Source organism: Monodon monoceros, unplaced genomic scaffold (assembly GCF_005190385.1).
Source record: "Monodon monoceros isolate NGI ecotype Baffin Bay Population unplaced genomic scaffold, NGI_Narwhal_1 Super_Scaffold_7, whole genome shotgun sequence".
Classification (NCBI taxonomy): Eukaryota; Metazoa; Chordata; class Mammalia; order Artiodactyla; family Monodontidae; genus Monodon; species Monodon monoceros.
In genome coordinates this window covers 2,269,762-2,296,030 of record NW_021703784.1, presented here as the reverse complement: position 1 = coordinate 2,296,030, position 26,269 = coordinate 2,269,762, and the positions used below count along the sequence as shown (strand labels likewise).

The following is a 26,269-nucleotide window of genomic DNA, read 5'->3' as shown; positions in this document are numbered from 1 at the left end:
TACATGTACGAACCATTTTGAGATTTTGGAAAATGCCTTTAGTCTAGCAGTAATTGAACATTTCTGCCCCTGGGTATAATGAGGAGAAATAGCAATGGTGGTGGGTCCATATTTAGTTTTGACTTCAAAAGCCTTCTGTTGGAATTCGCTATTCTGAGATGGGAGAAAGAATGTTTAGTAGTTAAAAGCTGGGTTTCTGATCTAGCGCACGTTATCTGTGCCATTTGCCAGAAGCATTCAGTGTCTCTGTTCTTCAATTCTTTTTACCAATAGAACCTTCTTCACAGGGTTGTTTTGAGTATTGAGCAACTTAGTACATCCAGAGCATCTTGAAAGCAATGTGAGGGATTATCATCATGCACATCATGGAAATCCCAGAGCGGGGGGAGGATGGGGGTAGTCCCAGGGCCCAGCCATTCTGAGGATGGATGATGGTTCCAGGCTATAACTAGTGAATAGTTAGGGGTATTGAAATAGTCCTGTGCTCAGGGGTTTTCAGAAGCACAGAATCACTCAGGACCTGGAAGTCTGAAATAGCCAATGTTCTGAGGCTGCAGTTCTGCAAGACCTCTGACGCTGAGTTCCAGAAAGTGCCCCCCAGGCCAAAGCAAACAGGAGGTGTGCGTGTACACATTGGGGGCAGGGGACGAAGACAAGGCATGGTGACCAGGCATCTCAGCCTTGCCAAGAAGACCCTGATGGCTCCCGTTTCTCTGCGGTCCCTTGACTTACCCGTCTGGTCCTCCCTCCAGGTGCACGATTGACAACCGGGTCACCCGGGTGGCCTGGCTGAACCGCAGCACCATCCTCTATGCCGGGAATGACAAGTGGTGTCTGGACCCCCGCGTGGTCCTCCTGAGCAACACCCAGACCCAGTACAGCATTGAGATCCAGAACGTGGACGTGTACGACGAGGGCCCGTACACCTGCTCCGTGCAGACGGACAACCACCCCAAGACCTCCCGGGTGCACCTCATCGTGCAAGGTAGGTGGCCTGGGGGCAGCCGGTGCAGGGGCTGCTGAGAGAGCCTGTATCCAACACTTTCACTGTGATTCTCAACTGAGATGAGTCTGTCTGTTCCATCTGGCCAGGACAATTTCCTAATTTTCACTTTGCCATCTGATGCTAAAATTTCAAATCATTTTCCCATTGAATAGGACTAGGGTTTGTTTTTTTGTTTGTTCTTTGCTTTTGTTCCAATAATACATTTTCTCAGAAAATTAGCTCCTGATTATTGCTTTCCTTGGCTTTTTTCTCCTCTAAGTTTTTTTAAGGTTCCATCCACTGCTAAGCTTGCTTTATTTTAAGACCAGCATTTTAGCTCTCTGGCACTGCGCATATGCCATCCCTCACACAGCCTTCAAAGAAGGCAGAGCCCACTGCAGATGCTCTAAATACCTACCTGGGACATGGCCGTCACAGCCACCTCTGTGGTTTCCAGCTTGTTGGCTTCTCTCACCACCCAGCCCTGGGTTTCTGATGCCACATCTCGCCTTTAATGCCTGTGTCTGATATCCTCTGTGTTTTCGTTGCACCCCATTCCCCTCCCCTTCCTCTGAGCCTCTCACACCCACCCCCAGCTTTTGAGGTCTGTGTTTTTGCATCTCTTGCTTCCGCTGTCTCCATGCTTCCCAGGCCCTTCTCTGCTTCCCCATAAGCAGAGCAGGTGCTGGGCATTCAGACAACACGCAGCCATGCAGACGGATTCCCAGACAGGGAGCAAGTGCTCAGAATCAGACTTGGCCACTTTCTGGCTGTGGGACCCCAGGTTTCCAACTGTGACTCAAAGTTTCTTTTTGTAAAATGGAGTCAACGTTGCGAGGGTCGGTGGAGGGGATTACATTTTCCATGTACTGATGTGTAAACACTCAGGAGGGGGCCTGGCACACAGAAGTGCTGGTTAAGTGTTAGCTAGTTTTTAAAAAATACAGCTGCTATTTTTTTAAACTTTTTAAAAACACATATATATGGAATCTAAAAAAAAATAGAAAAAGAAAAAAAATGATCAGAAGAACGTAGGGGCAAGACGGGAATAAAGATGCAGACCTACTAGAGCATGGACTTGAGGACACGGGGAGGGGGAAGGGTAAGCTGGGATGAAGTGAGGGAGTGGCATGGACATACATACACTACCAAATGTAAAATAGATAGCTAGTGGGAAGCAGCCGCATCGCACAGGGAGATCAGCTCGGTGCTTTGTGACCACCTAGAGGGGTGGGATAGGGAGGGTGGGAGGGAGACGCAAGAGGGAGGAGATATGGGGATATATGTATATGTATAGCTGATTCACTTTGTTATAAAGCAGAAACTAACACACCATTGTAAAGCAATTATACTCCAATAAAGATGTTAAAAAAACAAAACTAACAAACAAACAAACAAAAAACCGTATTTAACTGTGCACCACATCCTTGCTCCTTTACCTCAGAGGGGAAGCCCCCGAGCGATGGAGCCAGATCCTCTGCTGGTCTTTTCTCCAGCTCTCACTCCCAGCTCTCTTCATCCCCCTGAATGGCAGGTCCACAGCAGTAAGCTCCAGGTCCAGAGGCTCCTCCAGCCTCCTCTCCCCTCCTTTCCAGCAGCCCAGAGGGAAGGGGAGAGCTGTGGATGGTAGGTGAGAGCAACAAGGAGCAGGGAAGGGAGAGAAGGGAAGGGAGCTGGGAGAAGGCAGGACAGAGAGCAGCTTGGGTCAGGGTCCCGACTGGGAAGGGCGAGGTCGGTGGGCAGTGGTGGGAAGAGGACAGGCTGGAGGGAGACCCAAACAGGCTCCGGCGGCTGAGGGATGAGGCCAGTGGGGTGGGTGGCCCCCCGTGCTGTGACACAGCTTGGTCACACCAAGTTGTTTTTATTTTATGTTATTTTTCCCTCTTTCTTTCTAAGAGGAAATGATGGTGGTTGTTTCCTCTGTTGGTTCCATATATGAAAATCTTCAAACTGCTGGATACAGACAGCATTTTTTAAAGGAAATGGAATTGCATAGACAGTATCAGAATGTATCACAAACAGCAGAGTAGGTATTGTTGCAGGAGATGGCGTTGGTGGGCGAAAGTTTTATTATTGGCCAGAAAAAGATTGAGAGTCACACTGTTCTGTGAGGGAGTTTGATGGATGCCCCAGTGACCCAGTCGGTAGCACCAGGGGGTACGTTTGCAGCCACGCCCCATGCCCCCCCACCCCATTCCCTCCCCCCAGTGCACACGCTTACTGCTGAGAGTGGCTGACACTGACAGACAGACCTTAGGAACTCTACACCATCACAGACGCTTGCCTTAGGAAGCAGGACCTTTATGGAACTGGAAAATGGAAGGAGTCGTGAAAAACTCCGAAGCCTCCTTGAAAACAAGGATCATGTTTGCGTCATTGTTTTTCCTTAAGGTCCCCTCCCCTTCCTCGCTCACACCCATACACTCCTGCCCTGAGCACCCGGAAAGTGCCTCGAACAAAGTACACATTTAATAAATGCCCCTTGAGGCAAGTGGCTGGGTTATAGCCCCAAGGACTTACACAGGCTCAAAGAGGGAAGGTTGAGAGTGGGGGGGGGGGGGGGGGGGGGGGGGCAGGGCGTGGAGGATGGGGTCTACATCAATCCTCACTCGTATCCATGGGGATGGAAAGTGTCTAATCCCCAGCTAGGCGTTTACACCTGTGGCTTGGCAAGGTGGCCTCTGAGCATGACATACCACCTCAAGTATCAGAATCTCATCTTGGGCTAATTTTCAGATGCTGATGGGTGTATTGATCTGGAAACAAGCTGGGTTAAAAAAGATTCTGGTCTTGTCCACAGACTCAGCCTGAGCTAATCTGCTGTCGATATGCCTGGACCGGGCATTATTGACACTTTAATGAACAGAGGACCATGGTTTCTCGGAGCCAACCTGTCCCTCCTCTTAAAAGCAATCGGACAAACTAAACAGAGCCAGGCTCCCCTGTTTCTGTATTGGAAAGAGGATACATCACCATCCAGGACTTAAAAAAAAAAAGAAAGAAAGAAATGTATTTATCTTGGAATCATTTTTTGTAGTGAACGTAAACCCTAATTCCCAGCAGAATTGGACTGCTGGATTCTGTAGACATCCCTGTTCAGCCCTTTGCAGCACGGTGTTGGAATGGAAGACGTCTTAACTTTTCAAAATGGTATTACCGTCATTAAACGCATACTCACAGACAGACACACACATGATAGCAGCAGCAGAAAATAACTAAACTCATATTTCCACCCACGAGTGTGTGTATTTGTGTACATGTAGTCAGCTTCATACAGAAATAAACGCACACAGAAGGAAAGTAATATTATTTTCACAGAATTAAGTGAGCTTACTAAAGTCTGAGATTATATTTTCCCCCTTTCTAGCAAATACCCCTACTGCCCCGCTTGTTCTTTGTACTGGGTCTTCTCTGCTTGCGGTGCTGTGTGTTTAACTCCTGCGGAGACCTGGTGCCACCCGTGCACCTGCCTAAGTACCAGCCCCTCAGCCCTCTGTGCCTGCCCCACCCTCGCCTTCATTCATTCACACATAAATCGCCACTGAGAAACAACTCTGCTTCCCAGTACCCTGGCCAAGCTCTCAGCACATGAACGAAATGCTGCCCCTGAAGTATTAGTTGCCGTTCGTGGGGGGAAGGTGGACTTGTATGCCATTTGCCCAAGTCCTCCCCAGGAATTTAGGTTCTGGGAGTGTAGCTGTTGTCTAAATCCTTCCGGAGCACCGAGTGCCTCCAAACCCTTGGGTCCTCTCACCACCCTGGTGTTTGATCAGACATTTTAATAGAGTTCAGAATGACCTACACAGAGAGCAGGCTGGTCCGCTTACACGGCAGCCACATTTCCCGTGGGCTCCTGGGCACTGGCCCGTCCTCTGGCTGAAGCTTGGGCCTCAGGGCTGGGCCTTCCTTGGCCTGGGTGTTCTGGAGCTTAGCTCTTAGTGCATCTTCAGCCCTTGCAACCCTCAAGGCAAGCCTTTCACTGGTGGCAAGTTCTAGATTTGTGCTTGGCTCCCTAGGATATTTTAAAAATCTGTTGATAGCACATCGTGTCCTCATAGTAAAGGAAAAGGGAAATAGGGGATGCTTGGTTCCTTTTTTGTTAGTGGGTCCATCTCTTCTCTTCTCACTACCTGTTGCTGTTGCGTTGTATTTTCCCTGTACCTTCTTTTAGGAAGATCGCTCTGGGGCTACCTAAATTCTCCCAAATCTTTCCCATGCTGTTGGGGGCGGGTGGTTTCCAAAGGTCTCGGCAGGACTGGTGAAGTGGCTGGAGTGGGGACGGTGGTCAGGCAGGCCTGGGCTCCAGAGAGAAGCCCCGAGGTGGAAGGCATAGGGGTGGAGAAGCGGCTCTGAAGTCGAGCCGTGGAGCGCACCAGCCAGAGGAGGGGAGAGTGTGAAACCCCAGAGGACTCAGGCTGCGTGGCCAGGGCTGTAAGACCAGCCTGCAGGACAAGGCTGATGGCGCTTCTGATTCACACCATCCGGGCTCAGGGCTGCAGACAGAGCCCGGGCGGTCATGTGGGGCGAGTGTCAGAGGCAGGTCAGGAGCAAGGGGCGGCCTCAGGAGGAGAGCGGTCCTGGAGCCAGTGTGGGAGGGAAGTGAGGGACGGGACATCTGAGCTAGGCAGCTACTCAGCACAGTGGCTATTTAAAATTAAATGTAAACTAGCTAACACCAAATACAATTTGCAATTTACTCCTTCAGTCACACCAGCCACATTTCAGGTGCTACAGCAGCCGCTGGGGACTGCTGGCTCCTGTGTTGGGCAGTGCAGATAGAATATCCCCAGAGGCCTTGAACTCTCTGCTGGGCAGCAGGTGCTGAAACAGGAATGGGCATCATTGACTTCGAAGGCTGGCTGTGGGGTGGAAAGGGGGATGGGATTTTGGAGAGAAGATGGAAATTAGAAAAGATGGTGGTGCTTTAAAAAGAGAGAAGTGGGACTTCCCTGGTGGTTCAGTGGTTAAGCCTTCGCCTTCCAATGCAGGGGGTGCGGGTTCCATTCCTGGTTGGGGGAGCTAAGATCCCACATGCCTCGGGGCCAAAAAACCGAAGCATAAAACAGAAGCAATATTGTAACAAATTCAATAAAGACTTTAAAAATGGTCCACATCAAAAATCTTTAAAAAGAGAAAAACAGGAGAGACTTGTTGAAAAAGATGGAGGCCTGGAGTTCCTCTGATAGCTACACACAGAGTAGGACATCCGGAGTCCGAAGCTGTGTCCCAAGGAGCAGAGGCAGAACCTGGGGACTGGATAAGTGGGCAGATGCAGGAGGTACATCCACCAGGACATCGAGACTCTGGCCTTGGAGCCGGGGAGGGTGACGCTTATCGCATCTAAAGTGCCCTGTGATGAAGCCGCAGGTAGCAGCAGGGGGCGGGGAAGTGGGGAGGTGTTCAGATACTTGGACTTCGTGATTTTCTGATGCCTTGAATTCTCCATTCAAAATGTGTTTGTGAAAAGTAAGAAATACCACCCAGGGGTTTGCATGCCCACTTAGGCAGCCAGAACGTGATCTTTTAGACCACAGTGAGGGCGATCCATCTCCGATTTATGAAAATTTGGGTCTAGCGCTTTCCATCTCTGTGACCTCAGGGTGCCCTGCTTTATGAGTGTAATTAATAAGAGGCTGCTTCTCCAGTTCAGCTGCGTATGTATTTTAATCCTTTCCCCTTCTTGATCCTGCTGCCAAGCCAGGCTTCTCTGCATATGGAAAAGCTCTACCCCGTCTCCATTGTTTCTTGGAAGAGGCCCCATCCTGGAAAGCTGAGTGAATAAAAATGCTTTGTGGGACTGAATTGTCTGCCAAATTCAGGACAGTATGGAAGACATCCCCAAAGCCCTAACTGTATTTGTAAAAGCCCTTATGTGGCAGTGCAGGAAAACTGCCCTGGTGGTCTTCAGGGACTTTAGGGAATGCTCTCCTTACCAGCATGCAGAGCCTGACCTGGCAGGTCTGCTGCTATACCTGCTGGGCTTCAGTCTCACTTAGAGACCTACCTGCGTGACAGAGGAAGGTAGAATGCAGTGCTTATAAAGATGGGGGTACTGGTGTAAAAATAACACTAATAAAAGCTTTGGGCCCTGTATCAGTTTTCTAGACTCTATTTAGGTCTCTCTTTTGTCATTGGAGCATCTAATTACCCCCTCCCTTTTGTTTAGTCGAAATGAATTTTCCTATTTCTCCCTGGGCAGAATTAATCTGAAAATCCCTGCTATGGTTTGATAGTTAATTACCTGCCTTTTGGAGTCAAACAGCTCTGAAGCTCACGTGAAGGGGGTCCCCCGCTAATGTCTATGGAACAAGACAGGGATGAGAGGAGGAAGCCAGGATGTGGCCGTCCATTTCCTGGGCTGGTGGGATCCCGCAGAGAAAGGGACCAGGCCGGGGAATAGCCAGCACCAGCAGGTGACTTGCAAAGAACAGAGCTTTGGTGGTACCAGCCCTGCATTTACCTGGTGTTGTCTCCCTGCTCAGAACCCTCCCCTCATAGCCGCCTGATATGTAGAATCGTGTTGCTTTCTAATCCTGAATAATTAATTGACCTTGTCAAGCCAAGCTCATTATTATGATTAAGAGAACAGGAACAATAACTTTTAATTTCTAGATACCTACGCCCCATAGACCCTCCCCACCCAGAACCTGAACAAAAGGGAATTTGAAAAACAACAGATCAAAGGGAATAATGTGCTCTAATCCTTACACTGAAAGCAAAGACGTCTGCTCTCAGACAGCCACATCCCCCGCTGAAAGCAGCCTGCCCCCTGGCCCTGCGAGGCTCCCGTGGAGCTGAAGAGACCTTTGCACCATCTAATTTCCATTTGGGCTACATCTCGCTGAGTCCATAGTAGAGGAAGCATCACCGTCCAGCCCTAAGTCCACAGAAGTCACCTTTTGAGCACATCTGCATTCTTCAGCTGCCAGTGGCCTTGTGTGACAGTAGGTCACATTTGCCATCCCAAACTGCTCTCCAAACCATCTAACCTCTTCCTTCCCCCGTTCAAGATATAAATCAAAATGCACATTGGGCCTGGTCGTAAGACTGTACCTCTGAATTCGGCAGAACTTTCACAAAGTCAGGAAATTAAATTCCACCACAAAATTGAAGTGTTCCTCAAAGCACCCTGGAGAATGACAAGGAAGTAGGGCATTTTACCTGAAATTGATTTACAGAATTTCGACAGCATGCAAATGAGGCAACTCAGTTTTACCTGCTGAGTTTTTAAATTTTTTGATGCAGTTATGGGCCATGGAGAGGCCAAAATTCTTAGTGAGTTTACTCAATTTCAGTAAACCCCCGGAACGTCATCCATCTGTTAAGCCAAGTAGGGTAGAGTCTATTATACTAAAGAAATCTGAGAAAATAGCTATAGTAAAATTTATACAGGCTTAATAATGGCATTTTCTGTGCCCTCTGGTGTTGCTGGGGAGGATCTTTCTGTTTCCTAGGCAGTTGGGAAAACTCGGCACCTGCCTGCTGGTGCTTCCTGGTCAGCACAGTAGGTAATAACAGGTCCCCTGTCCTATCCTCCACACCACTCAGAGCTCTAGGGAAGCAGGAAGCCCGGGTGACCCTACTGCTTCACAGCAAGCCTTATGGGAGTCAGGCAGCATCCCTCCAGGTAAGCAGTTAGGGCTCCCAAGGGGGGAGGTCTTTAAGCAACCACAGAATTCTTGTCCCTTAGGTGGTTTTCTCCAGGGAGTCTGTGCTGTCTCAGATTCCAACACCAGAGGGTTGAGGAAAGTAGCTCTGATTCCTCCTGGATCATATGTAGCCCTGTAGCCTCCAAATAAGATGTGTTGTCATTTTCTACTGGGGCAAGGGCAAACATGAGATGCTGAGTAAGCAGCCCTTCCTAATGCATTCCTGTAGGTTCCTATTCCCGTGTCACAGGCTCCCGATGGCTTTTACTCAAACTGAACTTGAAGCAGATACTTTGAATGAAGGATTGTACGAGGTGTCCTCATGGTTTCGTGATCCATTGGATCTGGCTCATGACTATATTCCTAAAGACTCTGGGTGTCATCCCTATAAGGGTGTGTATAAAGTGATATCAAGGACAGCATCACTGATTTGAAGGTCGTGACTTTTGCAAACGACTCAAAAACGTCTAAACCCTCCCTCTTCTTCTTGCCAAATTGAAACGTCTAGCTTCTTACGGCGTGGGGAGACGTTGGTGACCAGGTCCCTTAGTCCATCTGTTGTCACATGAGGATTGTCAGCTGTCATCTTTCAATTCCATTTAACAGTATTTGGAAGCCAGGCCCTGGGGACCCACATGCGTTCAGAGTCCCCGCCCTGTCTAGCAGAGGAGACTGCTGTATTATTTGTTAATAACCCTCTTACAGGATAACAGGTGTTAGGAATTAGGATGTTTATACGTAGAAATGCCATGAATACACAGAAAGGGAAGAACTGATTTCATCTGCAAGATCAGGCAAAACTACAAGCTTGTGTTTCTCCAGGGTCTTCAGAGGTGAGCAGGATTTTCCAGGGGATCTGGAGAGAAGCGTCCTAGCACTGGCGTGCACAAAGCTGGAAAGTCTGGAAACGTCTGACATGGAGGAGGAAGAGTGAGGATGATACGAGGTCCTAGGGCAGGGCACTAATGATGATATTCCCTCGGTGTAGTTAAGGTGCCTTTCTTGGTACACTAGCAAACAGAGCCATTGGCACTGGGGTGCTTAGCTCTGTCATAGTGATGATTGTGCCAGAGAGGTTGAGGATGCTGCCAAAGGTAAATGAGAACCGCAGGAAGGGGTCTGCGGCCCCTCGGGTCCTCCAGACCCGCCCACTGCTGGCAGCCACCTCTCACTGGTACCCAAGAGCCGTTGGGTAGAGGAGACCTGGTGTTTCAGATGTCTCCAGGCCAACTTAGGGTAGACGGTGTCACCCCTTGGAGTATATCTTAAGATTTATATTCCTGTTGAGCGTTGTCTGTGATAATTTAGTGTCTGATGTTGGTAAGAAATCTAATTGGCTTTTGCTGGAGTTTGGCTCAGTGGAGAACGCCTCCTGGAGATGTTGGAACAAGATGTTTTTTCTTTTGAGAGATCCTCATTTCATGTTATTTGAGAAAAAAAATTATTGATTTAAAATTAGGGCAGTTCAATTTGGTGGCATGTTCTCTTTATGTCTCAATTATACATTCATGTCTTTGTGGTAAAGTCAGCTGGTGGGGGGATTAAGAATTCAAAATAGAGGATTTTCACTTGGCAAATAGTGCTTTCTGCTGTGGTTAATTGAACCCAGTGTTGGCTCCTTTGGGGATGGAACAGCTTAGCAGAAAGCAGTAAATTTCAGGACTTAGGAGTCCCGGATTCCGGTCTGAATCTTGACATAAGTACCTGGAAAAATGACCTACTTCTTTAATCTATTTCAGATTAGACACACGTTATAGAAATGTTTTGATGTATCACCCAATCTAATTTGGAGGAAGGTACCAAATAGAAGGAAGCCGAACGAACATCGCTAGAAAGTAACGTCCTTCATTTGTGTAATTGTTTATCAGCATAAAGGTTTCCAGCCTCTTCCTTCCCTTTTCCAGGCTCTTCCTTCCCTTTGTCTTACGTGGGCTACTTTAAACAGTCCTGGTCCTCTGTACCAAGAATGTGTACGTGTCCTGTTGCGGATTTGGGTCTCCATTCCCAGGAGGCTGTCTGGGTTGCATCCCCCTTTCCCATCCTGGTCCCCTCCTTTGCACTCTGTGTGCCTGGTTTTCTGACCTCTGACCTGCTGATGTTCCCCTGCTCTCTTGCCATCACCCCCTTTGCTCTTATAATTCCGCGGGTCTGGTTTATGGAGGTCTTAGACTGCTATCGTGCCTGCACTTCAGAAGGGGGACTTGTGCTCACGCTGCCCCTCACTCTAGGCACCCAAGCTAGCCACGACCTTTCTCGCAACCTTGAGCTGAGGGATCAGAAAATTTGATTTTCCTTTTCCCCTTTCACTCACACATAGACTAGCGCGTGTTGAGTACTGAAATACGAGTTGGAATAGATACAAAGATGACTGAGACTGATCTCTGTGATCAGGATATAAAATGGGGCTGAGGCAGCAATTGGGGTTTAAAGGGGGAACTGCTGGGACAGAGCTGTTCACGAGCATCCTGGGACTAAGAGAGAGATGCTCCTGCAACCTGGGGAGCTGGCTTGGGTGTCCGGGAAGGCCAAACAGATACAAGTCTTCTGAAAATGATGGTCTGACAGTTTAGCTCTCAGCTGTTAAAATGAAAATAAAACAGCTAGTCTGCCCACACCCACTCTGCTCTCCATCACCCACACTTTCTCCACTCGCAGCCAAAGTGCTCTTTTCAAGCCTGGATTTGATGGAACCTCAAGGACTTGACCGAGGGCTGCACCTCCTGGGACGCCTCCTCTCCAGTCCCGGTTCACCCCACGCTCCTGCCTCACTGCTCTCATTGCATTTTACTTTACTTGTTCTTTCTGGTCGTGGAAATGACCAGAAGTGGCCTTTCTCCATTCTCTGCCTTCTGCCTTGCAGCCTTTCCTCTTTCCACTCAGTTAACCCCATTTATCCTGCAAACAGTAACTTGAATGCCACGTCCTAAGGGAGCTTCCTCAGACCTCCTGCCTTATGCTAACCTCCACCCCGGCCTCCCCCAGGACTTGGAATCATGCAGCTCTCTGTATTTCTCACCACAGTTGTAATTCCGCATTTGTTTTGTGATTAGCTGATTGTGTCTGTTTTCCAAGGAGCCTGTCTGCTTTTGCATTTTATCCCCAGGGCCTATAACTTAATAGGGGCTCCCAGGCTACTTGTTGGATCATGAATGGACCCATAAAGCTTCTTTTTTCAATCATTAAGCTAATGGACTTACTGTGTGTTGAGACTGGCTGTGCTAGGCTAAATAATGACCACCCAAAATATCAGGTCCTAATTTTTGGAACTGTGAGTGTTACCTTACATGATGACGTCTTTGCAGATGTGATTAAGTTAAGATCTGACATGGAGAGATTAACCTGGATTAACCAGGTGGGCACTAAATGTAATCACATGTATCCTCATAAGAGGGAGGCTGGAGATTTGATACAGACACACGGAGGAGAAAGCCATGTGAAGATGGAGCAGAGAGAGACTCAGAGTTGCTCTCCTTGGCAACTGGAGGGATGTGGCCATGAGCCAGGGAGCAGCCGCCAGACGCTGGAAGAGGCAAGGAACAGATTCTCCCCTAGAGCATCCAGAGGCGGTGCAGCCCTGCAGGTGCCTTGATTTCAACACAGTGAAACTGATTTTGGACTTCCTGGTCTCCAGAACTGTGGGAGAACACATTTCTGTTGTTTTAAACTGCCGAGTTTGTGGTACCTTGTTACGGCAGCCGCAGGAAACTAATACACTGGCCTTCAACCCTGTGAATCCCTGGTGGCTGAAAGTCAGAAAAGGTTGGTATTCCAAATCTGTCAGAAGTTCAGGTTTGGCCAATGTGAGAGCTGAAGAAAGAGTCATCTTGCAGGCAGGCTGTTTATTTCTTCTTTAAAGACTCTCTTTGGACAGCCACCCTTGTCATGTAGATGTTTGGACAACATCAGCTCCTTATCCTTGGGGTACCTACAGCAGGTGACGGAATAATCCAAATGCCTAAACAGAGACTCTACTTTTTTTTTTTTTTTTAATTTTATTTATTTATTTATGGCTGTGTTGGGTCTTCGTTTCTGTGCGAGGGCTTTCTCTAGTTTTGGCAAGCGGGGGCCACTCTTCATCGCGGTGCGCGGGCCTGTCACTATCGCGTCCTCTCTTGTTCTCTGCGGAGCACAGGCTCCAGACGCGCAGGCTCAGTAATTGTGGCTCACGGGCCCAGTTGCTCCGCGGCATGTGGGATCTTCCCAGACCAGGGCACGAACCCGTGTCCCCTGCATCGGCAGGTGGATTCTCAACCACTGCGCCACCAGGGAAGCCCGACTCTACTTTATGATGTTGAAAATAACTGCCATCAGGTTTCGGGGGTTGGGGGAGCCACATGTGATTCCAGTGGAAGGAGGTTGGTGATGTGGCCCAGCACTGCGCCCTGAGATGTGGTTTGGGGACCTGGGATTAGACTTGAAGATAAAGTTGCTAAGCGTTCTCTTGTTAGCTGGGGGGCCTACTCCTTGGACTTGATCACTACTCTTTGTCTCACCGGTGCCTCAAACTCCAAAGGTACAAAATCAAGCTCTTGAATTCTAGCTGTCTTTGCCGATGGCCCCCGACCCTGACCCCAAACTTCTCCCTTCTGTGGGCTTCCCATCCGGTCAATGGCAACTCATTCTTCTAGTAGCTCCTGTTGCAAACCTCAGCATCGATCTGGACTCTTCCTTCTCCCCTACTCCTCTTCCGGCTTGAGCACTTCCTCTTAGAGTTGCTGAAATTTGAAGTTTATCCAGAATCCCACCACTTCTCCCCACACGCAGTTCTACTGCCCTGTCCCAAGCTCCCATCCCCTCTCTGTTTTCTACTCACTCCCCACGCTCTGCTCTTCACACTCAGCAGGACTGGTCCTTTACAGGTTTCCTCATCCCTCTGAGCGGACCTCCCAGTCCTTCGCCAGCTCCCTCAGAGTAGAACCCGAAGTCCTTACTGTGGCCTGACAGGTCCTATACCACCTGGCGTCTCTCCTCCCTCTTCTTACCCCACCTCTTCCTCTGCTTGTTCTCGGAATACGACAAAGGGGATTCCACCTCAGGGTTGTGCCCCCTCCCCTGATGGAGCCCGTGCCGGGCGTCCCTGGGAGCAGCCCCCCATTCTGCAGGCCTCTGCCCCAAGGTCACCTTAGGGAGAGGCCTCTCTGACCACCTGTATAAGGCAGAGATCCCACCCACCTGCTCACTCTCTAGCACCTTTCTCCTTCGCTTTTCTCCGTAGCAGAGCTCACCTGTTGGCATAACATATATTCACATGTTTAGAGTCGTGGTCTGTTTCCCTCCACGAGGACACATGCTCCAGTGGGGGAAGGCAGGGACGTGGCTGCTTTGTTCACTGTTACATACAAGTGCCTAGAACAGGGTCTGGCACGTGGTAGGCACTCAATCAATGTCTATTGAATAAATAAATGAATGAAAACTAGGGTCTGACAGTAAATGAAAATCTTCCCTCCTCTGCCTCCGATTCCAGGGTTTATTCTGTTCCCTTGCTTGCGTGAGAGCGTGAACTTTTCTGTTATTTCTATCAAAATGCTGTGGTCACCCTATTCTCAGACCAGGTGACATTAAGCTGACTTTACAGGGTGGATTTTCTATCTTTTTTTTTTTTTTTTTTAACATCTTTATTGGAGTATAATTGCTTTACAGTGGTGTGTTAGTTTCTGCTTCACAACAAAATGAATCAGTTATATATATATACATATGTTCCCATATCTCTTCCCGCTGGCGTCTCCCTCCCTCCCACCCTCCCAATCCCACCCCTCCAGGTGTTCACAAAGCACCGAGCTGATCTCCCTGTGCTATGTGGCTGCTTCCCACTAGCTATCTACCTTACGTTTGGTAGTGTATATATGTCCATGCCTCTCTCTCGCTTTGTCACAGCTTACCCTTCCCCCTCCCCATATCCTCAAGTCCATTCTCTAGTAGGTCTGTGTCTTTATTCCTGTTTTACCCCTAGGTTCTTCATGACATTTTTTTTTTCTTAAATTCCATATATATGTGTTAGCATACGGTATTTGTCTCTCTCTTTCTGACTTACTTCATTCTGTATGACAAACTCTAGGTCTATCCACCTCATTACAAATAGCTCAATTAGGTTTCTTTTTATGGCTGGGTAATATTCCATTGTATATATGTGCCACATCTTCTTTGTCCATTCATCCGATGATGGACACTTAGGTTGTTACCATCTCCGGGCTATTGTAAATAGAGCTGCAATGAACATTTTGGTACATGACTCTTTTTGAATTCTGGTTTTCTCAGGGTGTATGCCCAGTAGTGGGATTGCTGGGTCATATGGTAGTTCTATTCGCAGTTTTTTTAAGGAACCTCCATACTGTTCTCCACAGTGGCTGTATCCATTTACATTCCCACCAACAGTGCAAGAGGGTTCCCTTTTCTCCACACCCTCTCCAGCATTTGTTTCTAGATTTCTTGATGATGGCCATTCTGACAGCTGTGAGATGATACCTCATTGTAGTTTTGATTTGCATTTCTCTAATGATTAGTGATGTTGAGCATCCTTTCATGTGTTTGTTGGCAGTCTTTATATCTTCTTTGGAGAAATGTCTATAAAGGTCTTCTGCCCATTTTTGGATTCGGTTGTTTGTTTTTTTGTTATTAAGCTGCATGAGCTGCTTATAAATTTTGGAGATTAATCCTTTGTCGGTTGCTTCATTTACAAATATTTTCTGCCATTCTGAGGGTTGTCTTTTGGTCTTGTTTATGGTTTCCTTTGCTGTGCAAAAGCTTTGAAGTTTCATTAGGTCCCATTTGTTTATTTTTGTTTTTATTCCCATTACTCTAGGAGGTGGGTCAAAAAGGACCTTGCTGTGATTTATGTCATAGAGTGTCCTGCCTATGTGTTCCTCTAAGAGTTTGATAGTTTCTGGCCTTACATTTAGGTCTTTAATCCATTTTGAGCTTATTTTCGCGTATGGTGTTAGGGAGTGATCTAATCTCATACTTTTACATGTACCTGTCCAGTTTTCCCAGCACCACTTATTGAAGAGGCTGTCCTTTCTCCACTGTACATTCCTGCCTCCTTTATCAAAGATAAGGTGACCATATGTGCGTGGGTTTATCTCTGGGCTTTCTATCCTGTTCCATTGATCCATCTTTCTGTTTTTGTGCCGGTACCATACTGTCTTGATTACTGTAGCTTTGTAGTATAGTCTGAGGTCAGGGAGCCTGATTCCTCCAGCTCCGTTTTTTGTTCTCAAGATTGCTTTGCCTATTCGGGGTCTTTTGTGTTTCCATACAAATTGTGAAATTTTTTGTTCTAGTTCTGTGAAAAATGCCATAGGTAGTTTGATAGGGATTGCATTGAATCTGTAGATTGCTTTGGGTAGTAGAGTCATTTTCACAATGTTGATTCTTCCAATCCAAGAACATGGTATATCTCTCCATCTATTTGTATCATCTTTAATTTCTTTCATCAGTGTCTTATAATTTTCTGCATACAGGTCTTTTGTCTCCTTAGGTAGGTTTATTCCTAGATATTTTATTCTTTTTGTTGCAGTGGTAAATGGGAGTGTTTTCTTGATTTCACTTTCAGATTTTTCATCATTAGTGTATAGGAATGCAAGAGATTTCTGTGCATTAATTTTGTATCCTGCTACTTTACCAAATTCATTGATTAGCTCTAGTAGTTTTCTGGTAGCATCTTTAGGATTCTCTATGTATAGTATCATGTCATCTGCAAACAGTGACAGCTTTACTTCTTCTTTTCTGATTTGGATTCCTTTTATTTCCTTTTCTTCTCTGATTGCTGTGGGTAAAACTTCCAAAACTATGTTGAATAAGAGTGGTGAGAGTGGGCAACCTTGTCTTGTTCCTGATCTTAGTGGAAATGCTTTCAGTTTTTCACCATTGAGGACGATGTTGGCTGTGGGTCTGTCATATATGGCCTTTATTATGTTGAGGAAAGTACCCTCTATGCCTACTTTCTGCAGGGTTTTTATCATAAATGGGTGTTGAATTTTGTCGAAAGCTTTTTCTGCATCTATTGAGATGATCATATGGTTTTTCTCCTTCAATTTGTTAATATGCTGTATCACGTTGATTGATTTGCGTATATTGAAGAATCCTTGCATTCCTGAAATAAACCCCACTTGATCATGGTGTATGATCCGTTTAATGTGCTGTTGGATTCTGTTTGCTAGTATTTTGTTGTGGATTTTTGCATCTATGTTCATCAGTGATATTGGCCTGTAGTTTTCTTTCTTTGTGACATCCTTGTCTGGTTTTGGTATCAGGGTGATGGTGGCCTCGTAGAATGAGTTTGGGAGTGTTCCTCCCTCTGCTATATTTTGGAAGAGTTTGAGAAGGATAGGTGTTAGCTCTTCTCTAAATGTTTGATAGAATTCGCCTGTGAAGCCGTCTGGTCCTGGGCTTTTGTTTGTTGGAAGATTTTTAATCACAGTTTCAATTTCAGTGCTTGTGATTGGTCTGTTCATATTTTCTATTTCTTCCTGATTCAGTCTTGGCAGGTTGTGCCTTTCTAAGAATCTGTCCATTTCTTCCAGGTTGTCCATTTTATTGGCATAGAGTTGCTTGTAGTAATCTCTCATGATCTTTTCTATTTCTGCAGTGTCAGTTGTTACTTCTCCTTTTTCATTTCTCATTCTATTGATTTGAGTCTTCTCCCTTTTTTTCTTGATGAGTCTGGCTAATGGTTTATCAATTTTGTTTATCTTCTTAAGGAACCAGCTTTTAGTTTTATTGATCTTTGCTATCGTTTCCTTCATTTCTTTTTGATTTATTTCTGATCTGATTTTTATGATTTCTTTCCTTCTGCTAACTTTGGGGTTTTTTTCTTCTTCTTTCTCTAATTGCTTTAGGTGCAAGGTTAGGTTGTTTATTCGAGATGTTTCCTGTTTCTTGAGGTAGGATTGTATTGCTATAAACTTCCCTCTTAGAACTGCTTTTGCTGCATCCCATAGATTTTGGGTCGTTGTGTCTCCATTGTCATTTGTTTCTAGGTATTTTTTGATTTCCTCTTTGATTTCTTCAGTGATTATTTCGTTATTAAGTAGTGTATTGTTTAGCCTCCCTGTGTTTGTATTTTTTACAGATCTTTTCCTGTAATTGATATCTAGTCTCATAGCGTTGTGGTCGGAAAAGATACTTGATACAATTTCAGTTTTCTCAAATTTACCAAGGCTTGGTTTGTGACCCAAGGTATGATCTATCCTGGAGAATGTTCCATGAGCACTAGAGAAAAATGTGTATTCTGTTGTTTTTGGATGGAATGTCCTATAAATATCAATTAAGTCCATCTTGTTTAATGTATCATTTAAAGCTTGGGTTTCCTTATTTATTTTCATTTTGGATGATCTGTCCATTGGTGAAAGTGGGGTGTTAAAGTCCCCTACTATGAATGTGTTACTGTCGATTTCCCCTTTTATGGCTGTTAGTATTTGCCTTATGTATTGAGGTGCTCCTATGTTGGGTGCATAAATATTTACAATTGTTATATCTTCTTCTTGGATTGATCCCTTGATCATTATGTAGTGTCCTTCTTTGTCTCTTCTAATAGTCTTTATTTTAAAGTCTATTTTGTCTGATATGAGAATTGCTACTCCAGCTTTCTTTTGGTTTCCATCTGCATGAAATATCTTTTTCCATCCCCTTACTTTCAGTCTGTATGTGTCTCTAGGTCTGAAGTGGGTCTCTTGTAGACAGCAAATATATGGGTCTTGTTTTTGTATCCATTCAGCTAATCTATGTCTCTTGGTGGGAGCATTTAGTCCATTTACATTTAAGGTAATTATCGATATGTATGTTCCTATTCCCGTTTTATTAATTGTTTTGGTTTCGTTATTGTATGTCTTTTCCTTCTCTTGTGTTTCTTGCCTATAGAAGTTCCTTTAGCAGTTGTTGTAGAGCTGGTTTGGTGGTGCTGAACTCTCTCAGCTTTTGCTTGTCTGTAAAGGTTTTAATTTCTCCATCAAATCTGAATGAGATCTTTGCTGGGTAGAGTAATCTTGGTTGCAGGTTTTTCTCCTTCATCACTTTCAATATGTCCTGCCAGTCCCTTCTGGCTTGCAGAGTTTCTGCTGAAAGATCAGCTGTTAACCTTATGGGGATTCCTTTGTGTGTTATTTGTTGTTTTTCCCTTGCTGCTTTTAATATGTTTTCTTTGTATTTAATTTTTGACAGTTTGATTAATATGTGTCTTGGCATATTTCTCCTTGGATTTATCCTGTATGGGAGTCTCTGTGCTTCCTGGACTTGATTAACTATTTCCTTTCCCATATTAGGGACATTTTCAACTATAATCTCTTCAAATATTTTCTCAGTCCCTTTTTTTTTTCTCTTCTTGTTCTGGAACCCCTATAATTCGGATGTTGGTGCGTTTAATGTTGTCCCAGAGGTCTCTGAGACTGTCCTCAGTTCTTTTCATTCTGTTTTCTTTATTCTGCTCTGCAGTAGTTATTTCCACTCTTTTTATCTTCCAGGTCACTTATCCATTCTTCTGCCTCAGTTATTCTGCTATCGATGCCATCTAGAGTATTTTTCATTTCATTTATTGTGTTGTTCATCATTGTTTGTTTCATCTTTAGTTCTCCTAGGTCCTTGTTAAATGTTTCTTGCATTTTGTCTATTCTATTTCCAAGATTTTGGATCATCTTTACTGTCATTATTCTGAATTCTTTTTCAGGTAGACTGCCTGTTTCCTCTTCATTTGTTAGGTCTGGTGGGTTTTTATCTTGCTCCTTCATCTGCTGTGTGTTTTTCTGTCTTCTCATTTTCCTTATCTTACTGTGTTTGGGGTCTCCTTTTTGCAGGCTGCAGGTTCATACTTCCTGTTGTTTTTGGTGTCTGTCCCCAGTGGCTAAGGTTGGTTCAGTGGTTTGTGTAGGCTTCCTGGTGGAGGGGACTAGTGCCTGTGTTCTGGTGGATGAGGCTGGATCTTGTCTTTCTGGTGGGCAGGTCCACGTCTGGTGGTGTGTTTTTGGGTGTCTGTGGACTTATTATGATTTTAGGCAGCCTCTCTGCTAATGGGTGGGGTTGTGTTCCTGTCTTGCTAGTTGTTTGGCATAGGATGTCCAGCACTGTAGCTTGCTGGTCGTTGAGTGAAGCTGGGTGCTGGTGTTGAGATGGAGATCTCTGGGAGATTTTCGCCGTTTGATATTATGTGTAGCTGGGAGGTCTCTTGTGGACCAGTGTCCTGAAGTTGGCTCTCCCACCTCAGAGGCACAGCACTGACTCCTGGCTGCAGCACCAAGAGCCTTTCATCCACACGGCTCAGAATAAAAGGGAGAAAAAGTAGAAAGAAAGAATTAGTAGAAGTAGAAAGAAAGAAAGAAAGAAAGAAAGAAAGGGGGAGGGAGGGAAGAAGGAGTGAAGGAGGGAAGGAAGGAGGGAAGGAAGGAAAAAAAGAAAGAAAGAAGATCAAGTAAAGTAAGATAAAATATAATAAAGCTATTAAAGTAAAAAAATAATTATTAAGAGGAAAAAAACAAAAACACGGATGGATAGAACCCTGGGACAAATGGTGGAAGCAAAGCTATACAGACAAAACCTCACACAGAAGCATACACATACACACTCACAAAAAGAAAAGGGGAAAAAATCATAAATCTTGCTTTCAAAGTCCACCTCCTCAATTTGGTATGATCCGTTATCTATTCAGGTATTCCACAGGTGCAGGTGCATCAAGTTGATTGTGTAGCTTTAATCCGCTGCTCCTGAGGCTGCTGGGAGAGATTTCCCTTCCTCTTCTTTGTTCGCACAGCTGCCGGGGTTGAGCTTTGGATTTGGCCCCGCCTCTGCGTGTAGGTCGCAGGAGAGCGCCTGTTCTTTTTTCAGACAGGACGGGGTTAAAGGAGCCGCTGATTCGCGGGTTCTGGTTCACTCAGGCCGGGGGCGGGGGGAGGGGCACGGAGTGCGGGGCGGGCCTGCGGCGGCAGAGGCGGCGTGACGTTGCACGAGCCTGAGGCGCGCCGTGCGTTCTCCCGCGGAAGTTGTCCCTGGATCCCGGGATCCTGGCAGTGGCGGGCTGCACAGGCTCCCCGGAAGGGGGGTGTGGAGAGTGACCTGTGCTCGCACACAGGCTTCTTGGTGGCGGCAGCAGCAGCCTTAGCGTCTCATGCCCGTCTCTGGGGTCCGCGCTTTTAGCCGCGGCTCGCGCCCGTCCCTGGAACTCCTTTAAGCAGCGCTCTGAATCCCCTCTCCTCGCGCACCAGGAAACAAAGAGGTAAGAAAAAGTCTCCTGTCTCTTCGGCAGCTCCTGACTTTTCCCTGGACTCCCTCCCGGCCAGCCGTGGCGCACTAACCCCTGCAAGCTGTGTTCACGCTGCCAACCCCAGTCCTCTCCCTGCGCTCCGACCGAAACCCGAGCCTCAGCTCCCAGCCCCGCCCGCCCCGGCGGGTGAGCAGACAAGCCTGTCGGGCTGGTGAGTGCTGGTCGGCCTTGATCCTCTGTGCGCCCCGTTGCTGTGCTCTCCTCCGCGGCCCCGAAGCTCCCCCCCCTCCGCCTCCCGCAGTCTCTGCCCGCGAAGGGGCTTCCTACTGTGTGGAAACTTTCCTCCTTCACAGCTCCCTCCCACTGGTGCGGGTCCCGTCCCTATTCTTTTGTCTCTGTTGTTTCTTTTTTCTTTTGCCCTACCCAGGTATGTGGGGGGTTTCTTGCCTTTTGGGAGGTCTGAGGTCTTCTGCCAGCGTTCAGTAGGTGTTCTGTAGGAGTTGTTCCACGTGTAGATGTATTTCTGGTGTATCTGTGGGGAGGAAGGTGATCTCCCCGTCTTACTCTTCCGCCATCTTCCCAGAAGTCCTACAGGGTGGATTTTCTTATCAAGTGAAAGACGAGGGCTAGTGCCCCAGGCTGAAGGAACCACACTCAGAGGGAAGGGCTTGAGAGACCTCCGAACGGGTCACTCCATCCAGCGGCTGGATGGAAAGCACAGGCTGTGAGGGATGCCCACGGCCCAGAGGAGGGAGAGGACCAGCTCTCTGCCAGCCCACCAAGTCCAGATTTCATCTTGGAAGGGATGGTGAATTTTAGGAAGGTTTTAGGCAAGAAAACGACAGGACTTATGTTTTAGAAGGACCTTTGGCATCAGAATGGAGGATGCCCTGGAGGGGTGGTTTCTGAGGCAGGGATGCAGAGAGAGAATGTGGTCTATACCGTGTTATCCTTCGTTCCTGGTCTGGAGAGACCCCGTCTCTCTTTTTTTTTTTTTTTGCGGTACGCGGGCCTCTCACTGCCGTGGCCTCTCCCTTTGTGGAGCACAGGCTCCGGACGCGCAGGCTCAGCGGCCATGGCTCACGGGCCCAGCCGCTCCGCGGCATGTGGGATCTTCCCGGACCAGGGCACGAACCCGTGTCCCCTGCGTCGGCAGGCGGACTCTCAACCACTGCGCCACCAGGGAAGCCTGAGACCCCCTCTCCTGTTGAGCAGCTACACGTGTAGAACTTTAGGGCATCTGACTGAGGACAGAAGTTTGTGCACACAAGTAAGAGTGGGCTGGTCCCAGGTTTCCCAGATGGTCCTTTTCCCAAGAAACATGTGTTCTCCTCCATGTGGGATTTGTTAAGGTTGGAAGTAAAATGAGGTTAATGTTTACATCTTCGTAAAAGTTTCAGGTTTATATGTTTACAAATAAAGGGAAAAGAGTGTGCCAGGCTTTGTTTCGGTTTGGAAATCTGAGAGTATGGCTTTTGGATTATTGAAATAAAACCAGATCACCCAGTGGAGGTAAGATTTACAACAGGCCAGGAGGAAACGGTAATGGTTAAAATAAGACAGGATAAGGTGGAATCAAGCACCAGGAAGGCCTCTCACACAGGAGATGTTTGGAAATACGAAGAGTAGTAGGTTCAGATAATCCCAAAACATGAGATACCATAACTGTGCATGAGACCATCCATGTCTGTTGTCTGCCTCTGAATCTCATGAGGCACTTTCTAAAATTAAAAAAAAAAAAAAAAAAAAAAAAAATGGGGAGAAGAAGAAAAAGGATGTTGATGACCGCCCAGACCAATTGAATCACCCAGGGGGAGGTATGAGTAGGGACCTTATGTGGGTGGGTTTGGGAATTACAGATCTGGGCCCAGAGGAGCTCAGGGCAAGAGGCAACTGAAAGTGCAATTGAGAGCATATTTATGTAAAGTGCTAGCTTATGTCTGTGCTTGTTAGCGGGAGAGGCGTCCGTCGGGGAGCAGGCTTGTGCCACGTTTCTGATTGCAGTGTGGCTTTCCTCTCCCTGAGCTTGTTGCTGTTTGTTGTCCAGATGAAAAATGGGAAACAGACATAAAGAAGAGCTGCCCAGCTAAGTGAATCAGCACAGACTTTCCCGTGTCCCCTACTTGGTTTTAGAATAGCTTCTGAAGAGTTACTAGGTTCCGCCCTCATTGCTGTGGTCATACACTGACCCGTCTACAGCCCCTCTCCTCCCTGTGGGCGGGCAGTGAATGCATGTTCAGCCCTCTGCTGCAGCTCCAGGGGCTGTTTTTCCAGAGCCAGGGCTCACAGGGCCAGGAATCGAGGGCGGAAAGGGAAGGGGGTGCCCCTAGGGACCCACTAGTAGAAGTTTTGCTTCCTGTTCCCCTGACCTTCTACTCTTCTGGTCTAGAGACCTTAGTTCCAGGGGGAGGGAAGCTTCCATAAGGAGACAGCAATGATTCCGTGGAACTGGAAGTTAAGAGGCTCGCCTGGCTGCTCTGGGCTCCTCTGGGCTCCTCTGGCCTCCTCTGGCCTCCTCTGGCCTCCTCTGGCCTCTAAATCAACAGGCAAAGGAGAGAGCGATAATGTTGGCTGGGACTCCTTAGGGCTTCACCATGCCTGTGACCGAGGCCGATGGGAAATATAACAACCCCATCCAGGCAGGAGGACGAATGGCCCAGGCCCTTCAGGGATGAAGGTTCGGGTCACACCACCAGGGAAAGAACCACGACTAGCTGAGGTGCTTGCTAAAGGCAAAGAGAATGCAGGGTAGTTAGTGGAAGAAAATAGCTGTAAATACTAGCCACAAGCTTGTGACCAGTTACAGAAATGAGGACTCTAATTGTCATGAGTATTTCAAATAGTTCCCTCTATTTTATTATGAATATGTGTTTGTGTGTGTCTATGTACATATATTAAGCGACTATTTCTGTTGTCTCTCTTCTCTCATTCTCTTATCACATAATGTAACATGTATTGACTTTATGTCAGTATTTGTGTTGTTAATTTTATGTCACAGTATTTAAGTTACAGGATGTCAGGAGAAGAGTAAACATCACTCAAGGACTCTACCTCCTCTTCTGGGGAAGGGATTAGGGCAGGTTAGTTGTATCAGACTAGGTGGAATTAGGACCTTATTATTGTCTTTATTTGGAGATTAAGTATGTTTTAAGGAGCTGTGTATTGGTACCAAGTTAACAAGGGGTGGACTTGTGATGGTTAATTTTATGTGTCACCTTGTCTGGAGTAAGGGATGCCCAGGAAGCTGGGAAAACATGATTTCTGGGTGTGTCTGTGAGGGTGTTTCCAGAAGACATTGACGTGAGAATCAATAGACTGAGTACAGAAGATCTCCTTCACCAACGCAGGCGGGCAGCGGCCAATCTGTTGGAGGCCTGAATAGAACCAAAAGGCAGAGGAAGGGCAAATTTGCTCTCTGTGCTTGAACTGGGATGCCCGTCTTCTCTGACCTCAGACACTGGAGCTTCCAGTTCTCTTACCTTCAGACTAGGACAGAATTACACCACTGGCTTTTCTGTTTCTCCAGCTTGTAGACAGCAGACACAGATCACAGGCCTCCATAATTGTGTGAGACAATTACTATTCAATATAAAATAGTATATCTGTCTATCTGTCTCTCTCCCCTATTAGTTCTGTTTCTTTGGACAACTCAGGCTAATAGAGATGACAAGTGCATTTTTCACAGTAAAAATCCTGCATAGATTGAGAGGAAGCTTAGCTCTACTGGTGGTAGCCGATGACACTGGAAATGGAGGCCAGGGCGGCCCATAGCACTCAGAAGAGCAGGCAGCCCACCGGCAGCACCACAGAAGGTGAGCTGAGACCGGGTCGTTAGCATCCCTGCCCCCCTCTGACACACAGTATCTCCCGCCTCACCTTTGGCCCAGGCCCCGGGTGAAGAAAGAAACACTTATAACATAAACTTGTCCTTCCTTCAAGCATTCGCTATTCAGATATTCATTGAGTTCCTCCTATGAGCCATGCATTATGCTAGACTCTGGGGTAGAGCACAAAGACCAGGTACTTGTCCCCAAAGACAAGAATATTGCTAGCGGGTGACAAGAGAAGTGAAGGGTTCATTGTAGTATAGGGAGAGGGTCGGGGCAAGGACCGGGGGCTGTGGCAGTGCCCCGGAGAGACCATTACCTCCAAGAACCCCAGGGGACCCCCAAAGGCAAGCTTCACCTTAGTGAAGCTCTGAATAGGGTTAGCCAGGTGAAGCGGGGCAGGTGGGTGGGCCCAGACAGGTGACAGCGTATGCCAAGGCCAGGAGATGGACGGGAATGTGGCCAATTCAGGAAACCCATAAACATCCCTCAGGCAGGCTCTGAGAGGAGGGGAGAGAGGGTGCAGGTGAGACCGGACAGATGAGCTCCAGCCAGGTCCCACGAGGTCCCGGAAGCTGCCTACAGAGTTTGGAATTTTTCTCAAGGGCAAAAAAAACCCAAATGAGAGGAGAAAGGACCCTATTCAGGAAGATTTCTCACAGGGTTTCTGTTTTGCCGAGAGGGCTCCTGGGAGCCAAGTGAAGGCAAGGAGGCCTTGCCTGGGTCATCAGCCTTCTCCCATTCCTTCCCCTGGGCTCCCAGAGCTGCCGGGAAGCAGAGGCCATGTCAAATCCAGTGCATAGCCTGTATCCTAGCCTTGAGCGGGTGTAAACGTTGACTGATGCTCCGACTTGGCTGCAGTGAGTTCCCGTGTGGAAGATCAGTGGGGTTGGTGTAGAGGTGAGATGTACAATCTGTCCTTCCTGGGATCATCTTGCCGTCTCCCATCTGTCTCTCTGAGGCTGTTTTTCGTTTGATCTTACCAGCAACTTCTGTTTCATTGCCACCTGTACTTTTTGTTGTCTTCTGCCTCTTGCAGCGTTTCATCTTTTTTCATTTCCACACCATCTTCACTTGGACCTTCTGGTCTCCGTCCTGTGCCCCCTTGTGCTCATGGGCTCTTTGTTCTCAGGTTTGTCTGAATCTCCTTGCTCCCCTATGTTTCCTTTCTGTCCCTCTTCCCTCTCTCCTCCTTCCTGGCCCCTTCTCCTCTGGCATCCCTCAGTGGTGCCCATGGTCTTTTCGTTCCAGTCCACAGCCCCATACCCCCCAGCCGACCACCTGCTCTGGCTCCTCGGACAGGCCGCCTCTGTCCTCTGACCTGTCCACTAGGACATTTTCTCCTGTAAGTGGCATCCATGGATTTCCCTCCAACACCAAGAGCTCACATGGCTTTTGTGCAGAGAATAAGATAATCAAGTGCACCTTTTATTTATGTATTTTCATTTTGCTTAATAAGCACATCTTGAAATTGAGCTGCATGTCATTCACACTGTATCACTTCCCCTGGGGAGTTCGCATTCAGTCTCACTTGAAATTCTCTCCCTGCACAGCCCAGGGAGGGAAGATGGTGCATTTAAAGTTTCTTTGTTGAGCTTCAAACATCGTGTGTCTCTGTCCTTTG

General features: G+C 47.2%; 1 protein-coding gene across 2 annotated transcripts in view; it reads left to right on the top strand.

Annotated features, from left to right (window-relative positions):
• Positions 1–26,269, top strand: part of LOC114887004 (neurotrimin-like) — a 926,389-nt gene that overhangs the window by 739,313 nt on the left and 160,807 nt on the right. For both annotated transcript variants that reach the window (XM_029208293.1, XM_029208294.1), the window contains one exon: positions 753–985. In XM_029208293.1, the coding sequence (XP_029064126.1) occupies positions 753–985 (233 nt within the window). The remainder of the gene's footprint in view (positions 1–752; positions 986–26,269) is intronic.